At 38.3% G+C, this 19,412-nt stretch overlaps 1 protein-coding gene across 1 annotated transcript; it reads left to right on the top strand.

Moving 5' to 3' along the window:
* Positions 1–2,760: 2,760 nt before the first annotated feature.
* valopb (vertebrate ancient long opsin b) lies at positions 2,761–11,059 on the top strand. The gene is made up of 5 exons (XM_072666886.1): positions 2,761–3,142; positions 4,383–4,593; positions 5,136–5,253; positions 5,837–6,076; positions 10,793–11,059. The coding sequence occupies exons 1-5, from the start codon at positions 2,761–2,763 to the stop codon at positions 11,057–11,059; spliced, it is 1,218 nt and encodes a 405-aa protein (XP_072522987.1).
* Positions 11,060–19,412: the final 8,353 nt, after the last annotated feature.

Here is a 19,412-nt window from a genome sequence, read left to right as displayed (position 1 = left end):
CCCAGCAGTATACCCAAAGAAAGTGATGTATTTTCTTCTGGTCTTGGTTAATAGTGAGCCCTGTTTCATTTATTTCCAGCATCTAGTCTAGTCCAAATTTGACTGGCAGGCCTGTGACTGGCAGGGACCCTATGAAATGTATTAATTGAGAATTTTGGCAGAGATTGTGAGCCCAAAATCCCTGGGAGTGCCCCTGGTTTTGATAAAAGCGTGCTAGTGCAAACTGGCTGCCACTTTATATCATTTTGTGTTTGTATTGTTTTTGTACTGTTGCCTGTGTGTTTGTTTTATGTTCTGGCCGAGGGTGAATTGTCCTCTGGATTAGAAGTTTCTCACTCCAGTATTTTTACACTGCAGTCATGGGGCTTCCTGTGCTGGTTGCTAGAGTGACTTTCCTTTTTTTTTAGGTCCCAGGCAACTTTACAATCGAGGCTCAGAGCATTGCTGGGCTGGCCACCAGGGTCATTCCATTTGGAAGACTTTATCTGGGACAGTCTTATATCACAGGGGGACTGCACAGTGGGGTGAAGACCTTAGCTGGACCAGATAAAGGGATTTAGTGAGTTTGAGAAATCTGCTACATAAATTAAACATAGTATTATTGTTATTATTATTATTATTATTATTATTATTATTATGCATAATATTATAATACTATTGTTATTAATAATAATAATAATAATATATCCCACAAAACTCACAAAATTATTTAACCCTCAAAGCTATGTTCACTTGTACTTGCCTCTAAAGCACTATTGATTGCTGTGAGATAATAAACATATGTCGCAGTGATCAGATTTCATGGTAAAAAAACAGAACACAGGAATCAGTGTATTTTTCTGTTTAAAATTCATCACATTGTTATTCCCCTTTTTTGATATTACAACTACATGTGATTAACTAATCAAGTTTTCAAAACTTTTAGTAGGGCCGCCATCTATTGGACGTATAACAAACTACATGTTTAAAAAACTCACTCACTTGAAAGACTTGCTGGTAAGAAGCAGAGCAAGAGGACACAAATCCTTGTCAGCAAGCTCCGAAATCCACATTACATCCAAATGGTCTTCGGATAAGAACCTCCAAGGGTAAAAGGTGCTTTGGTCTGATACATAAGAGTCTCTCTACTGTTAACTAAAGGAAACAAGCCTTTACATGTAACAGCTCTCTCTCTCTCTCTCTCTCTCTCTCTCTCTCTCTCTCTCTCTCGCACACACACACACACACACACACTTTCTTATTTATATATCATTCAGGCTGATGTAGGTCTTGCTCTAATACAGACTGAGGCAGTTCACCTGGGCAAAACAATTATAAACCAGCGATTATTGTAATGGTAAAGCAGGCATCATGCTGAACACACTCTCTACCTGTTAAGCTCTTAATACTTGAAAGCTTCTCAAAACCTGGGCAGTTTTATTGTTGTCTGATGCACATTCACGGAAAGTATGTTTTTCAGTGTTTCTGGATACAGATTCTTAATAAATACAGGTTTATGGCAATAAATGAAAGCAATCTTATAGAGAATCTTGTACAGCTTTCACTGTGCTGTCTTCACTGTAATTCAACTTCTTCAGGATGGCTAATAAAAGCTACTAAAATGGTGATAACAGAAGCAATGTATGAATGTACACTTTAAAATACTCTCTCAAAAGAGCATTTAAAAAAATCTGTAAAATGATTGGTTTGATTGGAATGGGTTTGACTTGAGTTTTAAGCTTTGTGTTAAAATCTTTACACTTATTAAAGTTTAAAACTATTACATGACATTCAGATAAGCTTAACATTGTAAGTTTTTTTTTTTTGGGTGAAAACATTTTATATCACAACCCAATTTTACATCACTATACACTTCAAATCATATACATAAAGAATTAATTTACAGTAAATTGACTAAGTAAAAAGAACTTTTTACAATGATTACAATGAGTATTATCACCCACATTTGTAGTTATTTTTTGGATTTGAATTATTATAAAATATTGCTTTCACGTTATTTGATTTACTTTCATTTCAAAGTATTTCTTTGAGTACAATAAACCAGTAATAAATCAGTTTTACTTAATACTTTATTTTATTTAATAAAGACACACATTACAGTGCAGCGTGAAGCTGGCGAGGTGGACTGATGTGAAGGACGAAGATGAAGGAGCTGATGAATAAAACTGTGCTGAACCTAAAGGGCTTTCATCTGTGTGCTACCTGGAAGGGGGCTTTGGGTGGGCAACAGCAGTGGCACACATCCACGCCTCCTCACCTAACGCTCCGCTAAGTTGACCGATGGTAAAGAAAGCGACTGACTGTATAGCGCACACCTTCGGGGATGGAAACATAACACACACCTTAAGGGATGGAAATGGCAGAGTGTATAAAAAGGAGCCCACGGTGGACATGCCCACGACGAGCTGAGGACGGTGCGCGAAGGCAAGCTGGGAGCTCCTTCAGCTTTACGCAAACACACCTCGTGACTTCCACACTCTTCTCCAACTTGGATTCTCTCCTTCTTTAAGAGACTGGAGTATCCCTGACCTGCTTTAACACTCCAGAAGATGTTTCCAGCAAACCTTCACTTCGTCTCTCTCTGAAATCCACGGCAGTGAGACAGGCAGCAGACGCGCATCAGTTTCTGTTAGGTTAGATAGAAGCTCAGCGCCTCTCTTTCTTTCTTCTCTTCCCTGACGCTTGGTGCTGGATCTTCAGTGATGGTTTTCTGAACTTTGTCTTCACTCACTTTCTTCAGTGTCCGTCCCTGTCTCAGCCATGGAACCGCACTCCGCTTCAGTTAACGGGGTTTTATACACAGAAGCCGCAGCAACCCCGGAGCCTGGAGACGCTTTAGAGTCCACAGACCCCTTTACTGGTCCCCTGAAGTCCATCGCCCCGTGGAACTACACTTTTCTGGCGTGTCTGATGTTCGTGGTGACTTCTCTATCACTGACTGAGAACTTCACCGTCATGCTGGTAACCTACAAGTTCAAGCAGCTGAGGCAGCCGCTGAATTACATCATCGTTAACCTGTCTGTGGCGGATTTCCTCGTGTCTCTGATCGGAGGCACCATAAGTTTTCTCACTAACGCGTGTGGCTACTTCTTCCTGGGCAAGTGGGCATGTGTGCTGGAGGGATTTGCTGTTACTTTCTTCGGTGAGTCTTTCCTACCACACTGTTTGGTGAGACAAGTTAGCATCCACGTCTCCTTTTTGCACCATGTGATCTGAGACCACCTTCAGCCTTCCAACCTGTGGCTCAGAGATGTTCTACTAGGGCAGGAGTAGGCAATTTTGGTCCTGGAGGGCCGGATGCCTGCACAGTTTTGTGGTTTTCCTGGTCAAGCACACCTGATTCCACTCACTTGTTAATTGGCAGGTTTAGGAGGTCTGTAAGAGCAGGAAAACTCTGTACTATGTCTATAGACGCGTCTATAGATATTTTATAGTCTATCAAGAAATTATGTCCTATAGGATTTAGGTACACACTGATTTAGTAATTCACACTCATGTACAACAACAGTTTAACCATCCATCAAAAGGTTCTTTCTGGATCTGGTTCTCTAAAACGTCAAGGTTTATTAATATTTTGAAATGTTTTGTCATACTTTAAAACACATCCTGAAAGGTTCTAAAAATGTGGAGCTTCTTTAAACTTTTGATTTTGTACTCACACATCTCATTGACAAAATCAGTTCTTTACAAAACCATCCATCGAAAGGTTCTTTTAAAAGGAAGTGTTCATAGATCTTTGACCAACTATCAAAATGTTCTTTAAAACATCCACTTAAAGGTTCATTGATGGACCAAATGTGGCATCAATCCAAATAACCCAATTTGGCACCTTTAGCGTGTCAAAGTATCAACTGTTTATCTTCTTTTGCTTTAAGTGTAATTTGAATTCCCTTTGCATAGTTCAGCTGAGGACTAGAATATACGTTATTATTACTTACTCATAATTTACATACAGCAATAGAGGGCTGGTATAGAAAATTGACACTGTAAAAAAAAAATGACCAAATGACTGACAAGTCAAATACCCTAATTCATATTCTGTGAAACAAACAATACATGTACATAAATGATCATTACAGTTTCTTTTGAAATACACTGTTATTTTACTGATATTTTATTGAATTATTACAGTCAAACACATTTTAATAAAGTGCTAAATGTTCTGCTGAAAATTCTGTGGGAGCGGGAGAGTGGAGAGTAGTACACACCAGCACACTCAACAAAGTAAAAGGTACCTTGCTCTTACAGCCTACAACACTGAGGCCAGGCAATCGATCATTACATAAAGTGTACTTAGAGGAGATAGCCTTGGGGAAACAACACCACACTGAGGGTGAATGTACTTATACTTATATACTTATATGTATACTCTTGCCTTGCAGGCATTGTGGCTCTGTGGTCTTTGGCAATTCTGGCATTTGAGCGTTTCTTTGTGATCTGTCGGCCACTGAAAAACGTTCGTTTAGGAGGAAAACATGCAGCATTGGGTCTTCTGTTTGTCTGGACCTTCTCCTTCATCTGCACCATTCCTCCAGTGTTTGGCTGGAACAGCTACACAGTCAGCAAGATTGGCACCACCTGTGAACCAAACTGGTAAGTTTAAAGCAATTCTCACCACCCACTCTCTTTTTTCTCATTGACATGAACAAAATATGTGATTTAAACTAGATATGTTTATCACAGTTCTCTAAAATGCCATTCTTTAATTTGACCGAACAGAAGCTTTGTTTTCATCATTTTCTGGAAACCGCCTTGACTTATAATTGCACCAAGCAAAGCAATCTCACGTTGCTAAAAGCTCAAGGCCATGTGCTTACACAAAATCTCACTCATGGGTGCAATGGATCAAAATGAAAAGTTTGTCAGCTGTGCAGCTTTGAAAAACTTTCTGAGATATAAAATGTGTGTGACCTTGGAAATCCCAGTGTAATTTCTGATTGCTTTTTGAGATATTGAAGGCTAAATCAACATACCATAATCACAGCAGGGTGCATAAAAGCCATGCTGAGCTGATCCATATCTGACAGACGGATGTCACTGTATGCAGATATTGTTCAATCTCTTTGTACAACTGTTGACCAGAAGATGCAATTCCAAGGACAAAAAAGACCTACATTTCTGCTCTTTTCATTAAGGTACTCGACAGACTACAATGACCACACCTACATCATTGCGTTCTTCGTTACCTGCTTTATCCTTCCTCTGGGAGTAATTGTTGTCTCTTATGGTAAACTCATGCAGAAGCTCAGAAAGGTGGGTTCTTGTGATTGTACTATAATTTTAATGCATTGAAGTAGGGCTGTAAAAGAACAGGAAATGTGGAGCATGGACTCCACAAGGCCTTTGGAAAAAAAACCCTGTGGTATCTGATGTTGGCAGCAGATTCTTAAAGTACTGTATGTTGTGAGGTGGGGCCTCCATGGATTGCATCAATGAGCCTTAGGTGCCCATGACCCTGTTGCTCATTCACTGGTCCTTTGGGAAATGCTCTCACTCAGCTATTTAGCCATCACAATTTGGCTTGAGCATTTTTTTCAGATTTTAACAGGAATCACCTTCAAGAACTGACTGTTCACTTGCTGCCTAATGTATCTAACTATCTATTTGTCAGAATACACTGTAGGCCAGTTCTGTTGGTCCATTCATAAAGAGATATACTTACAATATAAAGGATGTAGTGTTTCAGTGTTGAAATGTAGAAAGTGACAAATAGATATATATTATATATATTAGACTTATAGGTGTATAGGTGTCCATATCTGAAAAAACGATTCCTTGTTTGAACTTTTATTATATTATCTGTGATTACTTGTAATAATGTGATATTCTCACCCAGGTATCGAACACTCATGGAAGGCTGGGCAATACTCGGAAGCCAGACCGAGCAGTGGCACGGATGGTCATTGTAATGATAATTGCTTATATGGTCGGCTGGACGCCTTATGCTGCATTCTCCATCACTGTTACAGCCTGTCCCACCATCCATATTGACCCTCGCCTTGCTGCAGCACCAGCCTTCTTCTCTAAGACTGCAGCTGTGTACAACCCTGTGATTTATGTGTTCATGAACAAACAGGTATGCCTTACTGTCTGTTTAATGTACTGTATTTCTGATTGCCACGTTGCAGTGTTAATGCATGCACTTTTTCATGGCTTACTGTTAGGGACACAGTTGCAGTATTCGTTTTTGTTGTGAGGGTGGCTTCTGCCATAGGGTGCTATATTCAAAACGAGCACTAACTAAGAATAAATAAAGAAAATAATCACTTTTTGTATTGTGTATTTAAACATGTCGCATAAGGCTATTTATTATGTGTTTTAATCTCCTGAACCCTTTGACAGATTCATTAATTATTAATCTTATGATTTAATATTCAGGAACTCTTATAAATTATTCAGTAACTAGTATGAAATTAATGTACAGTATGTGTAGTTATGCCTTACTGTCAGCTTCCTGCACACAAAACTTTAATCTTAGGTTAAATTGCAGTACCAATGTCCAACTATCATTGAAAATCCTTTTTAGTCCAGGTTTTAAATTTATCTGCAAAACCAGGTCTTGGGGTAATGGGGTTAACTTATTACCCTGTAGTGGCATGAGGCAGTCTATGACATTTTGCATTCGTAAATACAGTTGTAGTATCGCCACATGGTTGTGGTCTACTCTCATGCCAGCACTCAGTTAGTACCACTGTCACACTGAGCATGGGTGTTGAAGTGGGCAGTCTTTCTCAGTGGCCATCCTTAGCAGGGGCAAAATAGCAGCTGACACCGTTAAAGGGTGTTTAGCTTTTGCTTGGTTCTATAATAGATCAAACATCTATATTTAAAGGTGCAACCCAAAGGCATAGAGTGGTTAAAGGAAGTCTGATTAAAAATACATTGTGTGCCTTTTTGTAAGTCTCCCTAGACATAGGTCATCCACCAGTACATTCTGGGTGGCTTTAGTTTTCTTAATCTACCATTCCGCTTTCATGAATGAACTTGAGTTTATATGAGCTTTTCTTCGTGATAGTATCCATTCCCAAGGGACCCATCAACTCAGTTAGAAGAAAGATTGTACAGTACATAGACCACTGAGTAGGTGTCATTATTTTTCTGAAATCATGTCCAATTAGGACCAAAAAAGTTCTAAACGTTGTATGTTTTAACTCACTAGAATATTACTAGAGGCTCCAAATATGAATACTGTTATATGAAGTGACAGTATTGCTACATGTAAGCTAACACACTGTTGCACACTGATATGACACCATTAGACTGGCAACCTCACTAAAACACTGGTCAGATGCTTGACTGAAATTCTACCATTGGGTATATAAGGAATTAGGCCTATATGCAGCTGTTTCTGCTGTTCCTTTTTTTACGCCTGTCCACTTGCATTGCCAAACAGAGAGGAGGTTACACCAGAGAACTTGTAGAGAGGAGAATTACCACTTGAGAATACTAGAGGGAGCTCCTGAGTGTGTCCAAAATGAATTAAGTGATACCATAAAATGTGCTCATTTCACCACATAGACATTTAAAGCTTCTCAGCTTCAGTTTTAAGGCTTTGTAAAAGTGCCTTGTTTGTAATGATGATATCAGTGAGGGTGCTGTTGCTTTACGGCAGGTGCTGGCTAACAGAAATGGAAGCACATAGAAGTGAGGGCATTAAGCGAAACAAAAAGAGGACAAACAGGCACTGACGTTGAGTTTTCTTGCAGAGCAACCAAGTGAAGGAACATCTGGCAACATTCTAGAAAAATGCTAGTCACATGCAATCTAACACAAAAGAACTAGTAGCAAGCATTACCGAGATGAGTAATATGCTACTATGCTATGCTATGTATTATGAAGCAGCAGCAGACAATCAGAGATTTAATCCAGTAATGAAACAAAAGATCAACAACGCATAAAATATGATCCCCAAGTAAGCAAGGAAAAACTCCCTCAAAGCTGAAATAAGAAACCTTTGAAGGAATCCAGACTCATCAATCACAGGAATCAAGACAATCATTAAGCACAGGATAAAGCCTAGACAGTGTACAGTGAATGAGAGAGGGAACTGATGATAACAGTGGATCAATGCACAGAATTGTGGGCAATGTACAGAATTGGTGTTTATTAAATTGTTGATTACATGGAAGTGTAGAAATAAGTTGTAAATAAAATGTGTAAATGCATGCTCTGGTGGAGAGCAAATGACACTGTAGGGATGGAGCTGAAGCTCCTTAGAGGACTGCATGACAGGTGTAATGTAATCCATTAAATGGTGAGGGCTTTGTTCGGTTGTTAGGTTAAAAGATGTTGAACTAACTTGAGTTCTATTATAAGAATTGGAAGAATAATACCTCTCCCATACAGGCCGGTTCTCCTTCCCTTTGGGGATGACCAGTTCATGTTACATTTATGTGACTTTTGCTTTCAGTGAGCACTTTATTTAATGTATCTTTGGAAAGCTTGAGGTTAATAAGGCTATTGAGGCTAATAACAACTGTTAAACAACTTTTCCTGAACAGTAGGAGTTCCTCATATGTCCAGTGCTCCAGCCATGACCACCTTTGCAAGCTTGACTTTGAGTTTGTTGGTGAAAATCGTCATATAAACACATCTATCAGATCCTTGTCTGAAATTCTACCATTCTACCAACCTATTCTACCATTTCCCAGATTAATTAAAGCATTTCAGTAGCTGTTTCCATTGTTGTTGGTGGAATGGAGAAGGGTGCAGTAATGATTTTCCCCATTCATTGTTCCCATAGAAACTAACAGCTTAGACCCAGAATTTATTTTATTCATGAAAATGACACACCACTGTGTTATGACGTCTATGGCTACTGTGTTACAGCCATGGTAATGGATCTTCACGTCATTTATTCTAAGTACATTCAGTTCCCAGAGACCCTCATCTGACAGCATCTGCTGTCTTGGTGTAATGCGGAGGAGGAAGTAGTGGAGACCCTCTCTCGTGTAGTGGTTCTGATGATCACCCCCCAGGGGTTGGGTCCCAGGTGGGCCAAAGCTGTGCCTGAGCTGGAGCTGCTGAGCCCCTAAAGCTGTGGTCTTCGCCCAGAATTGGCCCAGTTACTGCCCAGCTGTTCCCAAAGCTCTTTTCAGGTCACAGGGTCACTAGATTTTTCAAAGTAATTAATAGATAGCGCACCAGTGGTGGTGGAAGAGGAACTGCAGGAGAGAAACTGAAAAGAAGGAGAATGAGTCAGAACTCTTGAGAGTACTGAATAGAAAATTGAATGAGGGGCCTGAGACATGTAAAGTAAGGGAGGCACTATGCATGTGAAATACAGTTGCACATCAGGCATGCTAGTTAAAGTGTTGAGGAAGACCTCTGAGACGTGGTAGAAGAGTGAAACAACTTAACTAAACAAGCACTGAAATAAAATCCATTATAATATACCTGAGTATCAAAACCTATTTTGTGTTAGTTAATGGAATCTACCTTTACTTCTGCTATCTTCAGAAATACCACGTACTAGTGTTTTTTTAGTGTTTTCATTTGTGAACCATTATATTCACCACTGCTTCTTTTTTGCATCTGATATTTAGCTGGGGATGGGGATACCATGGTAATGACCCATGGTACCTCGTTCTCGGACAGTCCATCTGAAACCTTGAGGAAATATATAAGTAGTGCAAAGCAAACCTATTGTGTCCATGACCTTTTCTTCTTTAATTAAGGTCAGAGTTTCCCTGTTTCCTATGCACTGAATAAAGCTTACCTAATGACCTTTTCCTTGTTGGTTTTTAATGCCGGACTTGTGTAAGTGTACTGTATCTGTGAGAGCTGCATTAATTCATTCATTTTTTTATGCAAAGCAAACTTCCCTGGGAGACTGAGAGCGAGTTTTGATTGGCATCTGATTGTGTGCATATTTGTGTGAGTGCCTTTTCTAGTTGCACAGCAAGACAGATTCCTCTATGTGAAATGGGGTTGTACACAATAATTTGGTAACCGATATCACAGTATTGCTCAAGGGGATGAATGTTAAATGATGAATGAATGCTTCGACATGTCTCTGTCTTTGATGAATTAATCTATTCATGTGACCAAAAAAAAAAAAAACAAAAAAAAAAAATCAATTTGGCCAAACAAATTCAAGCATATCTTCAATCACACTCTTAACAAGCGAGGCCATCGAAGAACTATTTTGGGTTCCATAAAGAATATTTTTTGTGGTGCAGTGAGTGTAAAGAACCTTCAAATTGAGTTGGAGGAACAGCTTAAGTTGGTTCCAAGTTTTGTGGCTACCGTACAATCTTATTTTGCATCAGTTTAAAACCGAAATACAAAGTTCAGTTTTCTCACAGGGTCACAGACTAACTTAACAAATTAATACTTCGCTCAATGATAAAGGCTCATATCTGAGAGCACAAAGTTAAATGAATGGTCTTAGGACAGTTTCAAATGTTTTAGGCACATTTTGGAGACTGGTCCTTCCTTGTTTGCTCTGGCTTCCAAACACCCATCATGTCACAAAAAGTCTATGGTGGGCTTGTTTGTTTTTCCACCTGTTTTCAGAGCATGACACCAATCTGTGAGCAACTTAAGGTTGCCTTGTGGCTCTTTTAAATGCACATAGAGGAATGAGCTTATTTGGCCAAGTACCTGATAGAGATAGAAACTGAAATTTGACGCATCAGACATAATTTTGACCTAATTTTGAAATACTGTCCTGTGGCTTTTACTGCAAGCCATATCTAATCACAATATGTCCCAGTGTTGCAGTACAAACACACTGCCCATATCCTTTATACATGAAAATTAACGTATCATGTCTGCTCTCTTTCCACAGTTCAGGAAGTGCCTGATTCAGATGTTCAAAGGCAACAGTGCCAACATAGACTCATCCCACATGAACCAGACTTCGGACAAAGGTGGCGTCACCGGGACAGCGGAGAGCCACATAGGGGAAATGTCCACCATTGCTGCCCGCGTGCCCATGACCTTGAGCAACCTGGAAAAGAATGGAGAGGAAGATGAGGATGATGAACAGGACCAGAATGAAAACGGAGGCTCCATGCAACTCCCCCCAACAGAGAACAGGGTGTGTCCTCTGTAGTGCTGCGTTTGCCCTCAGTGAAACGACCTGTAGCCTTGCCTCTCTGCTCAGTAGCTTTCCACCTATCAGTCCACCTGTAAAGCAGCAGAGAAGAGACCTGCTTCCTAGAGGAGGAGTGCATGTGTGTACAATGTGGATATTGTATTTGCCTCTACTGTTCCCTATTCCCATGTGAAGAAGTGTTTGTGTTTATTTGCCAGTCTTGCACTACAAAGCTGCACTGTGATATTCTGAGGGTACAATTTAGAAACTTGCTGCATATCTAGATGTCCTATTGGTATTTGTCCTGTCAAACTGTGTCCATGTATGCAAGGTAACTCTATCCCTCTCCTGGCCTCTCCTAAAAGTGACTTGTAACTGTCATTACTGTACTGACCTTTGATCTTCTCTGCTGGTAATGACATGTCTTTAATGACTTATTGTAGAGGAAAATTAAGAGATGTGCATTTTCTGCTGCAAACATTTAAGTCACATATGTTACTATTCTGTCTAGCAATATTATTATGGAAAAAAAAATAATATGACCATTTATTAATGGAACCAGACTGTTTGAATAGCATTGATTTCCATAAGGTTAAAAACAGCACCTCATAACAGCACCATAAATTAATATAATGTCTGCTTTGTGAATTTGACAGAATTGTGTGAATGCAGTTGGATGAAAGTGGAGTTTGACTGTATTTAGCCATGTTCTCTGGGCAAAATTAATTCCAAAATTTAAAATATCCGATATATCAGGTATACATTTAAAGTGTTATTTTTTTGTTCCTAAATTTGTCTTGTATTATCTGTACTGCATAATGTCTAGATTATAAATGAATTGATGTGTGATGATTTTTTGCAGTGCTATGCCAATGCATGTTTCCATGTATTTGTTTGGGCCTGGAACATAGCAATTGTTGATGTGATACAGACAAGGTTATTTATCAAAATTAATTGAAGAAAAAGAGGTATGAAAATGTTTGTGATTTTTTTTGTTTTTTAATGCCACAGGTGTTGTACTATGGATAATAAAAGGAGGTACAGTGTAGGATCATTGGCTTATTCCCAACTGAATTAACACATTCAAGATTTATCTAATGTGATTTTGAAATTACATTTTGATTTTTTAATATACTTTAGTAACTAGTGTTAATTACTGCTTTTTCTTAGTTAAGTATACTTCATGTGTATCACAGATGTGCCGGTCTTCTCCCTTCCAGTGTTGGAGCATTGCTAGTGATAGGGTGAGTTCACAAGGAGAGGGATTGGGTAATTGGCCTTCCAAATTGGATAAAATTATAAATAAAATAAATATGATCAGTTTTACTTTTTTTTTTTTTTTTAGTAAACTGTAACATAAATATTAACCATAGATATCTAGTATATCTGGAAGGTCATATATATTTCCATGGAAAAACGCAAACAAAGCCCTTTTTGTTTGTGAGTTTGGACCATGCCATCAGCATATGATAATAAAAGATGAGACTGCAAGAGAGTGGGGAGTTCAAAAACACTACAAAAATATAGGATTTACCATTAAAATGGTCTGTGAACTATATTTGTATCCTGTCTTGCTGGCCATCAACATTTCCTTTTCCAGCTGCCAGAAAAAAAGCAAAATTGTGTAAATATTGTAAAAAAGAAATTAGGAGACACTAAACTTCATTTACTTTGTCAAAAATCAAATTAGATCAGTTAGGCAGATTGATGTATAGTGAAATACTGTTAAAATATTCACCAAACTATAAACAGTAAATTCAATATTTAAGATTTGATATGGTTTCACAAATTAAATAGAACATAGTGTGTGCTTGTTTTTTTACATGGACATCCATGAAATCACCTGTCAGCAAGGAAGTTGCTGTGGAATAACTCATATGCTTATTCCAGATTAATTTATACATTTGCTGGCAATGTGAGCAGTTACTTTTTTTGTACTTTTTATTTTTCTTTATTTACTTTTACTTTCATGGTAAAAGTAAATGTGGTAAATATTATTTTATATTTTTTATATTTAATATTATGAGTGCTTACCCTACTTTCTTACTTCCATCTACCATCTCTCACTACAAAGATACGCTATAGCATTAAAAACAGTATATAATTCTATATATAACAACATATATATTCTCTAATACCACAGTATTATTCAAGATGCACAGTACAAAACAGGTAACATCTTTTCTGAGCCTTGCACTATTGTGTCCAAGAATCAGTAAATTAGGCTGATGTTATTTTTAGGACACATTTTTTTTTCAGAGCGGCTTTAGAAAACAAACTGTTTCGGAGCAGAGATTTGACCGTGACATGCCTACAGGTCTGTTTCTGCTTTCAGAATCTGAAGCGCTCTTTGGTGTGGGCCGCATTGGATGGAACGCATGGGAATGAGATTTCCCCAGGCCATGGCCTATTACCGTCCCAGGTGGAGGGAAGAGCCAAATCCTCGCCTACGATTGCAGATCAATCTCAGTAGGGTTCTGTGTATGGATTTGTGTGGAGGGGGGGAGTGGAGACAGGCTAGCTTTGATCTCTCCCACATACATGAAAAGTGAGGTAAAGAGGCCACTAATAGTCATTCTAGGTAAGGTTAATATGTATCTTGCATGTAGTATGAATATTGTGTAGTATGCATTTAAGAGTTATGACTTAGAGGAAGTGACATCACTTGACATCACAGTTCTCTCATGAATTTGTCTGATTTTAAGCTTTTTTCCGTGTTTTTTTTATGAGGACATTTTAAAGGGTAAAAAAATAAAATTGTCGTAAATCCAAAACATGTATACAAATGTGTGGCAACCCATGGCGCCACCTACACCGCCCTCTTTGTCTACTGAGCCCAGGTGAACAGCATAAAAGGGTCTGGTCAGTCCTACCCAGTGGAGCGAACAAGGAGATTGAATACTAGGCTGCCAGAGACTAGGAGGATGTTTTCACATGTTTGCTGAGACTGTTAGAGCCCCAATTGGGCCATTATTTTTAGTTTGTTAAGTTTTCAATTGGATGTGATGGAGGAGTTAAATAAAGCTTTATGAGTCACTTGAGCCTTGTGTTTGTGTTGTCCTTGAACCTCACTGCCTACCAGGTCACGGTGGCCACGCCCCATTCCCCACAAAAGGTTCCTGAAATTCATTGCTATTTTTAAGCTCACCGTTTTAATGTTAGCATATTAACAGGCTGAACAATACTGACCATCAGGCCTTGTTACTTCAGGCCCTGCAACAGCCCTGCATTATAGGACCTGATGGCTTTGTGACAGAGCTTTACCAATAAATGCCTTTGTACCTTTTTATTATTCATTCAAGAATAAGATCTTTTTCCAAGATTTGTTGCTGTGGAAATGTACATTTCTGCATTAGAATGTTTTATATGTCAAACTACAACTTAACAAGCATGCACTCTTTGGCACCTTTAAATTACACCATGAGTAGCTCTAGAGCCCATAACAAATAATTAATGGATAACAGCTGCTTAAGGGAACAATTTGAGTCAATGGTGAGTAAGTTGTTCTCTCTTTCTGATCTGAAAACTCTAAACTAAACAAGATTCAAGGCTCAAATCATTGACCTTTTTGATTTGTACGTGCCCCATTCAGCCTTTCCTTTGTCAGCGTGCATGTGTGCGTGTTGCCTCCTCTGTCTCGTCTTAATGCTAATTTTCTTCTTGGCATCCTGAGTCTGCATCTTTCAGCTGCAGCCCCAGACTGGTGTTTGTAAAGAGGGAACCCTGTCCTAGAAAACCCATGCAGCTTGAGCTTGTGCATGGTAGCTCTGCAGACACAGTTATAATTCAGCAGGCTCTTTGACCTTTCAAATAGGTCACTGCTAATAGGAGAACTCCACTGCCAGGTGAAGGAGGGCAGCCTTTGCTAGGTCATAGGGGTCACACCTGCAACACAAAGTGAGCTTACATGAACTACAGTGGGTGCATGTGACCACTGAAACAGATGAAGCAAACAACCAATCCCTTTCAAATGATGTTTGTGTAGTCACATAAACATCAACTTTGTAAGTGAGATTCAAAGTACTTTACATAAACAGGAAAATACAAAGATATAAGAAAAAATAAAAGCATAAAAAACATTATAGCTGTCAATCAATCCTTGGGATATCCATGCCAGCACACTGTTTTGTTTTAACCTCTAAGGAGTTGATAAAGCTGTTACAGGGCAAAGGTGTTGTCGAGCTAACAGTGTTTTTACCTGAGCTGAAAGCCTGCTCAAACAGGAATGCTTTCGGCCTGGATTTAAATGTGTCTAGTGTTGGGGCTCTTCTAATGCTCCCTGTCAACTGGTTCCATCTTTACCTTAGGCAGGACTGACTAGTTTACAAAGACTCCTGTAGCACATGTAGCAGTTAGCTGGTTCAACACCATTAAGGCAATTATAGACTAGTAAAAGTACCTTGGGGTCTATTCTAACAAAAATAAAAATACAAAGCAAGTTAATGATTTCATTCATACATCATTTAGCTCATTTATTTAATTATAGTCAATGAGGTTAGACAGTTAACCAAAGAGCAGTAGAGAGATGCAGACAAGTGGGAAGTTAGGCCAACAAGGAAGATAACATGTAAACAAGTAAAAGAAAAAAAGTATAGGCATTTTGCACATAGGTCTTTTGCAAATAGGTAGTGAAAGGTATGAGTTTTACTCAACAACGTAGCACTAACCCAACAAACACATTCTGTTTTTCACTGAAACAATGCAACTTCCGTTTCACTCAATTCCAGACATTTGTGGACATCAATGAGTACCACCAAAGAGAGAGGAAAGATTAAAATAACACTGTAAAAGTATCCTTTAAAATGTACAGTAACTTGCTAACAGCAATTAGCTAGCTAGTTGCTGTATTAAACTTCACAGTATGGATACTGTACATTTAATCACAGTACCTATAAAACCTGTCATTTATTACAGTAATCATGATTACAGCAATAAGCAGCACTGTATTTGCTATCACGTATCACAGCAAATATTAGACTACTTGCGTTACTGCATTCATTTTAAAACTGCAAATTGAGAATGGCAAATAATTATATACTGAAAAATGAAGAAAATGAAAAAAAGATAATTTCTTGTATAATTTTCAACATTGGAGTACATACAGAATACATTATTATTATTATACAGGCACACCTACACCAAACTGATGGTGTCATCAACTAAATACCACCAGAAAACAAAATCTATCCAAATTTAATGTACACATTGTTTATTTTGGACATGCTATGCACACTGCCTACTGGTGTACATTGGCAAATATGGATTATTGTTTAAACTGCTGACAACAAATCCTGCTCAAAGTTACAGTATTGTAATTTACAGGATTAAATATGTTTACTGTGGAATTCATGTGCCACTGAATTTTGACTATGATGCTTTACAGATCATACAGTAACAGGCTGAATTCAGTTTGTACAGTACAATTTTGTTTACAGCAGAAACTACAGAACTACAGAAATTTGCTGCAGTGAACAGTGCAATTTCGCATTTTCTAAATGTGGTGCAGAACATTGAATGAAAGATGAATGCGTCTTATAATCTCCACAGACCTCCCTTCCTAAAGTAAAGTATGGTATGGTAGCAACATCCAGTTGTGAGAGTATCTCTCATCAGCAGATTTTTAGGAGTCCTCATAGTAAGAAAATTCCAGCCCTTCATCAGAAAGCAGAAAATGAGATTCTTTACCTTGACCCCAAGCACACCACCAAAGCTGTTGTGCAGTGGCTGAAGGACAGGAAGGCATCAAAGCCTGACCCTGACCTGTTCATGACCTCAGCCATGCCAACAATGGACTCTTCACTCTGCTGCTGTCAGGGAAGCTCTCCACTCCCTGAAGGCAAACACAGAGAAGATGAGAAGAAGTTTCTTCCTGTAAGCCATCCATGCTTTGAACCAGGACAGTAACTAGAACTAGGAAAAAAAAGTGGAATGACTACCAGTGGTCACCACACAGTTGGATAGAGTCTGAATAATTCTGTGATAAGGTAGAATGGACAAACATTATCCTTCTGGGTGCACAAAGCCAGTAGCAATACACTCAGTGGACAAAAGTATTGGGACACCTGCTAATTCATTGTTTCTTCTAAAATCGAGGGAAGGATTTCTACTAGAATTTGCAGCATTGTTGTGAGGACTGGATTGCATTCAGTGACAAGAGGGTTAGTGAGGTCATGCTGTTGGATGATCACCATCTCACCTCATACTGAACTCCCCAACTCATCCCAAAAGTATTAGATTGAGCTTCATAATTCAAGAAAACACAGTTGCACTGCTCCACAACTCAATGCTGGCCCACACCTGGCATTAAGCATGGTACCAATAGACTCATGTTTATTTGTTCCAGAGAGTCCTATTCTATTCTGGCAATGCTTCTCTTCAGAAACTAGACTGTGTATGTGTGTGCATTTGCACATCTGTGGAACGAACTTTTGTTTTACATTAACTTACATTCCAAGTTTTGAACAGTTTTGCCTTTTCCTGTAAAGTCACCATTTGGAGATACATGTTTTTTTTTATATAGTTTTTCATAAAAAACTCATTTATAAATATAGTAATATTAATGAAAATATATTATATTTTATGTACAGTGGGTCTTACAGTAGTGTTCTTTTAAACTGCTGAAATCATCCTGAAAACACACATGAAAATCTATTTCTGAGCAGGGTCAATAATGCATGTGTTCAGAGTGGTGATAATAAAATATGTAAGGCCTTGTGCAATAAGGTGGTTTCTCACCAAGCTTTCTGTGAATCAGCATTTCCCCAGAGGAAATAAAGAAGTGTAGGATTATTAAACTGTGTTTTGCGTTATTTTATTATCTGTAGTGGATACATCAATACCTGGAGCAAGGAAGAAGGTCTTGTGACGGATATAATTATTACAGTCCTGCAGAAAATGGAGTATCCTCATGTTAGCACTATACTGTAAAATACACTTTTTAAAGAGACAATCTGTGTAGAATATGGAATTTAATCACTTATGGGTTATAAATATTTTTTTTCCCAACATATGTAATCTGTACATGGGAAACAAGTCAGGACCAATGTTGATCTCACTTTCCTTGTTTAATGACAGAAATGAAAGAAGTGTAAATGTGTTAGGCTGCAGGACATCAAATATATATATAGAGACAAACATTTAAACCATTTTCTTGAAACATTGCATAAGATTTCTAAAAATACGTGAGACTCTTCATTTTTTATCATCGCCCATGTGGCATTGTTCAGTACTGCTTAGGGGTCAGCCTTGACTGAACATAGAAAGGACCACCAGAGGGTTATGTACATCTTTGACCTTTATAATGGAAATGATTTGCACTCATTCCAGACTTATGACGTCTTTGTCTTTCCCTGTTTATTCAGAGGATTTTAATTTGGAAGTTTATTCGGTAATATCTCATGTTAGTCTCCTCTGGATGACTTCAAAAACATTGTGCTGTGTGGCTCACCAACATTTAAAAACCTTTCGCTATGAGTTCATGTACATTTTGGGGTCACAACTGTTACATTACATAATCTTATAATTTTTAAGTTGGCCTGTTTTGTAGCCCTGTTTAGGATGAGCCAGATGTTCTTCTGAAGAAGGAGAGAATCGTGTTTGGGGTTTCATGGTAGGCAATGTTAGTTCCATGTATCGAACTATCAAAATTGTTCAATTATCCCAAGGTAAATACTTTTTGACATTCCATTGCTCCATGCCAATCTACCCATGCTAATGTTATCTAATTACAATTATTATTACTAATGTTACTAATAACAATATCTACTTAAAATAAATAATACAAATACTAAAACATATCAGTTTTATGGAAGGTGCCATAAAGTATTCTAACTGACCTCCTCAGGGGCTGATAATTAACCTATTGGCTGGGTTGTTACTGTTACTAAGCCTCTGGGCTAACTACCTACTACTGAAAAAACTACCTGCCACTCTGGAAATAACCCAACAAAATTATATATTGTTTTTTTTTATTCAACAATGTAACATTGGCAGGGATGCTGTTGTCCTTCACTAGTTTCAATGATCTACAACCGCAGAGTCCAGTTTGGCAGTGTAATAAACATTCAAGTGGTGCAATGTGAATAATTTACTTCTTTTGAATAAAGCTGAGTTGAAATTTGGTTTCAGTAGAATTTGCACGAGGCATGAACAGGTACATTCCTTTCAGGTTCTATTGTAGGGTCTATTGTCTGTGTCCTGTGAATGATATTTGGAGGTTATCTGTGAGATTGTCTTAAATAGATTTGAGCAGTAAAAGTAAATTGCAGCTTTCATCAAAACAAGGATCTGCACTTTCTATTCCAGTAAATGACTAATGATGTTCCTGTGTTCAGATATACATTACATGATATGTGGGCTTGTAAAAATCACA

The sequence above is a fragment of the Salminus brasiliensis genome, chromosome 22, assembly GCF_030463535.1.
Source record: "Salminus brasiliensis chromosome 22, fSalBra1.hap2, whole genome shotgun sequence".
Lineage (NCBI taxonomy): Eukaryota > Metazoa > Chordata > Actinopteri > Characiformes > Bryconidae > Salminus > Salminus brasiliensis.
Note: the sequence above shows the minus strand (reverse complement) of the source record. Positions and strands in the feature narration are given on the sequence as shown.

Coding starts and splice junctions, on each gene's coding strand:
- valopb (XM_072666886.1), top strand. CDS start 2,761: ATGGAACCGCACTCCGCTTCAGTTAACGGGGTTTTATACACAGAAGCC. Junction 4,594..5,135: donor ACCACCTGTGAACCAAACTG/GTAAGTTTAAAG, acceptor CTTTTCATTAAG/GTACTCGACAGACTACAATG. Junction 6,077..10,792: donor ATGTGTTCATGAACAAACAG/GTATGCCTTACT, acceptor CTCTTTCCACAG/TTCAGGAAGTGCCTGATTCA.